At 49.5% G+C, this 2,500-nt stretch overlaps 1 protein-coding gene across 1 annotated transcript in view; it reads left to right on the forward strand.

Moving 5' to 3' along the window:
* Positions 1 to 520, forward strand: part of cpxm2 (carboxypeptidase X (M14 family), member 2) — a 9,915-nt gene extending 9,395 nt beyond the window's left edge. Inside the window, 1 exon segment of the mRNA NM_001442969.1 lies at positions 1 to 520. This exon segment is cut by the window's left edge and continues 131 nt beyond it. Within this exon segment, the coding sequence (NP_001429898.1) occupies positions 1 to 93 (93 nt within the window). The 3' untranslated portion in view covers positions 94 to 520.
* The last annotated feature ends 1,980 nt before the right edge of the window (positions 521 to 2,500 follow it).

Below are 2,500 nucleotides of genomic sequence, written 5' to 3' on the forward strand. Positions count from 1 at the left end.
CAGCTCAGCAGATCGAACCTGCAGCGCATCAGAGAGATCATGAGGAGGTTCAACAAGCAGCCAATCAGCATGAGGAGCAGACCCAGGCACTGAGCGCGCGCGTGTGTGTGTGTGTGTGTGTGTGTATGTGTGTGTGTGTGTGTGTGTGTGTCTGTGTGTGTGTGTATGTGTGTGTGTGTGTGTGTGTGTGTGTGTGTGTGTGTGTGTGTGTGTGTGTGTGTGTTTTATTAGAGTGTGTTGTGTATATATGGTGTGTATGGTCTGCGTTGATGTTGATTGGCTGTTGTATATTTATGTTATGCCACACGTCTGGACTGCTCAGCCACTGACGTTCATTATGAGACTATAGATTTGCATAATCAGACACACACACACACACACACACACGTGTGTAATCAGTCATCACGTGTAGATGATTCTGCTGGTTGCTCCTGTAACTCCTCCTGAGCTGCCGCTGGTGTCCTCATCATGTCTTCTGTTATCTGTGGTTTATAGTCGTGAGCTGATTAAACGTGTGGATAAGAGTGTGTGTCGTGAGGATCTTCATCATCATCATCATGTGACTACAGCATATCTGACTGAACACCCCTCGCCATGTCTCAGAGAACTGATGTGTCCTGCAGCGCCGCCTGCTGGAGTCCTGTGGAGTGTGAGGTTCAGGATGAGCACTGCAGGGGTCACTGAGGGACATTGAGGGTCACTGCAAATTACTGGTGTCACTGTCGGTCACCGGAGTCATTATAGGTCACTATGGTCAGCGTGGGTTAGTGCAGTTCACTGGGGTCACTGTAGGTCACTGGAGTCATTACGGGTACACTGGGATCACCTTGGGATACTACAGTTCACTGGGGTCACTGCATTGTACTGGGGGGGGGGAGTCACTAGAGTCATTTAGGGTCACTGCACTTCACTGGGGATCACTGCAGTTTATTAATGTCACTGGGTCACTAGGGTCACTGTGGGTCAGTGCAGTTCACTAGGGACACAGGAGTCAATATGGGTCACTAGAATCACTGTACTGGAGTCATTATGGGTCACTGTGGGTCACCAGAGTTATTATGGGTCACTGGGGTCACCTTAAGTTACTACAGCTCAGTGGGGTCACTGCATTTCACTGAGGGGGGGTGGGGGGATGTGGGTCACAAAGGTAATTTAGAGTCATTGGAGTCATTATGGGTCACTAGGGTCACTGTGGGTCACCGAAGTTATTATGGGTCACTGGGGTCTCCTTGGGTTACTACAGTTCAGTGGGGTCACTGCATTGCACCAGGGGGGAGGGGGGGTTGTGGGTCACTTAAGTCATTTAGGGTCACTGCACTTCACTGGGGAGGGGATCACTGCAGTTTATTGGTGTCACTGTGGGTCACTGGAGTCATTTAGGGGTTACTAGGGTCACAGTGGGTCAGTGAAGTCCACTGGGGTCACTAGAGTCATTAAGGGTCAGTAGGGTTACCGTGGGTCACTGGAGTCATTAGGGGTCACTAGGGTCACTGTGGGTCAGCAGAGTTATTATGAGTCACTGGGGTCACCTTGGGTTACTACAGTTCAGTGGGGTTGCTGAATTGTACTGGGCTTTTTTGCTGATCACTTGGGTTATTGTGGGGCACTGGACTCATAATGGGTCACTAGGGTCACCATGGGTCACTGCAGTTTAATGTGTCACTGTGTGTCACTGAAGTCATTACGAATCACTGGGGTCACCGTGGGTCACTGAAGTTCACAGGGGTCACTGCATTACACTGGCATTTTTTGTTAATCACTGGGGGTCACTGAAGTCATTATGGATCACTAGGGTCTTGTGGGTTGCTGCAGTTCCCTGGGGGTCACTGGAGTCATTAGGGTCACCGTGGGTCACTGGGGTCACCTTGGGTTACTACAGTTCAGTGGGGTCGCTGCATTGTACTGGGCTTTTTTGTTGAACACTGGGGTCACTGGAGTCATTATGGTCCACTAGGGCCACCATGGGTCACTGCAGTTTACTGTGTCACTGTGGGTCACTGGAGTAATTATGGGTCGCTGAGGTCACCGTGGGTGATGAGTTCATAGGGGTCACTGCATTGCACTTGGGGTCACAATGGGTCACTGGAGTCATTACAGGTCACCTTGAGTTACTACAGTTCAACGGGGTCACTGCATAGCACTAGAGATCACTTGTTGATCACTGTGGGTCACTGGAGTCATTATGGGTCACCAGGGTCTTGTGGGGGTCACTGCAGGGGTCACTGCAGTTTACTGGTGTCACTGGAGTGATTATGGGTCACTAGAGTCACTGTGGCTCACTGCGGGGGTCACTGGAGTCATTATGCATTTTATACATAATGATAATTGGAAGTGCTTGAATAAAATGAGTGAAGTTTGTTCATGAACTAATTTCGAGAGGATCACGTGCTTATGATTTATCACGGCCGGTCCCGTATTTGCTAATCACTATCTTCCAATCACATGAGCCCTAAGCTACTATAAATAGCCTCAGTTTTCAGCTCATTTTATCTTCGTTTGG

Source organism: Danio rerio, chromosome 12 (assembly GCF_052040795.2).
Source record: "Danio rerio strain M-AB ecotype USA chromosome 12, GRCz13ab, whole genome shotgun sequence".
Taxonomy (NCBI): Eukaryota; Metazoa; Chordata; class Actinopteri; order Cypriniformes; family Danionidae; genus Danio; species Danio rerio.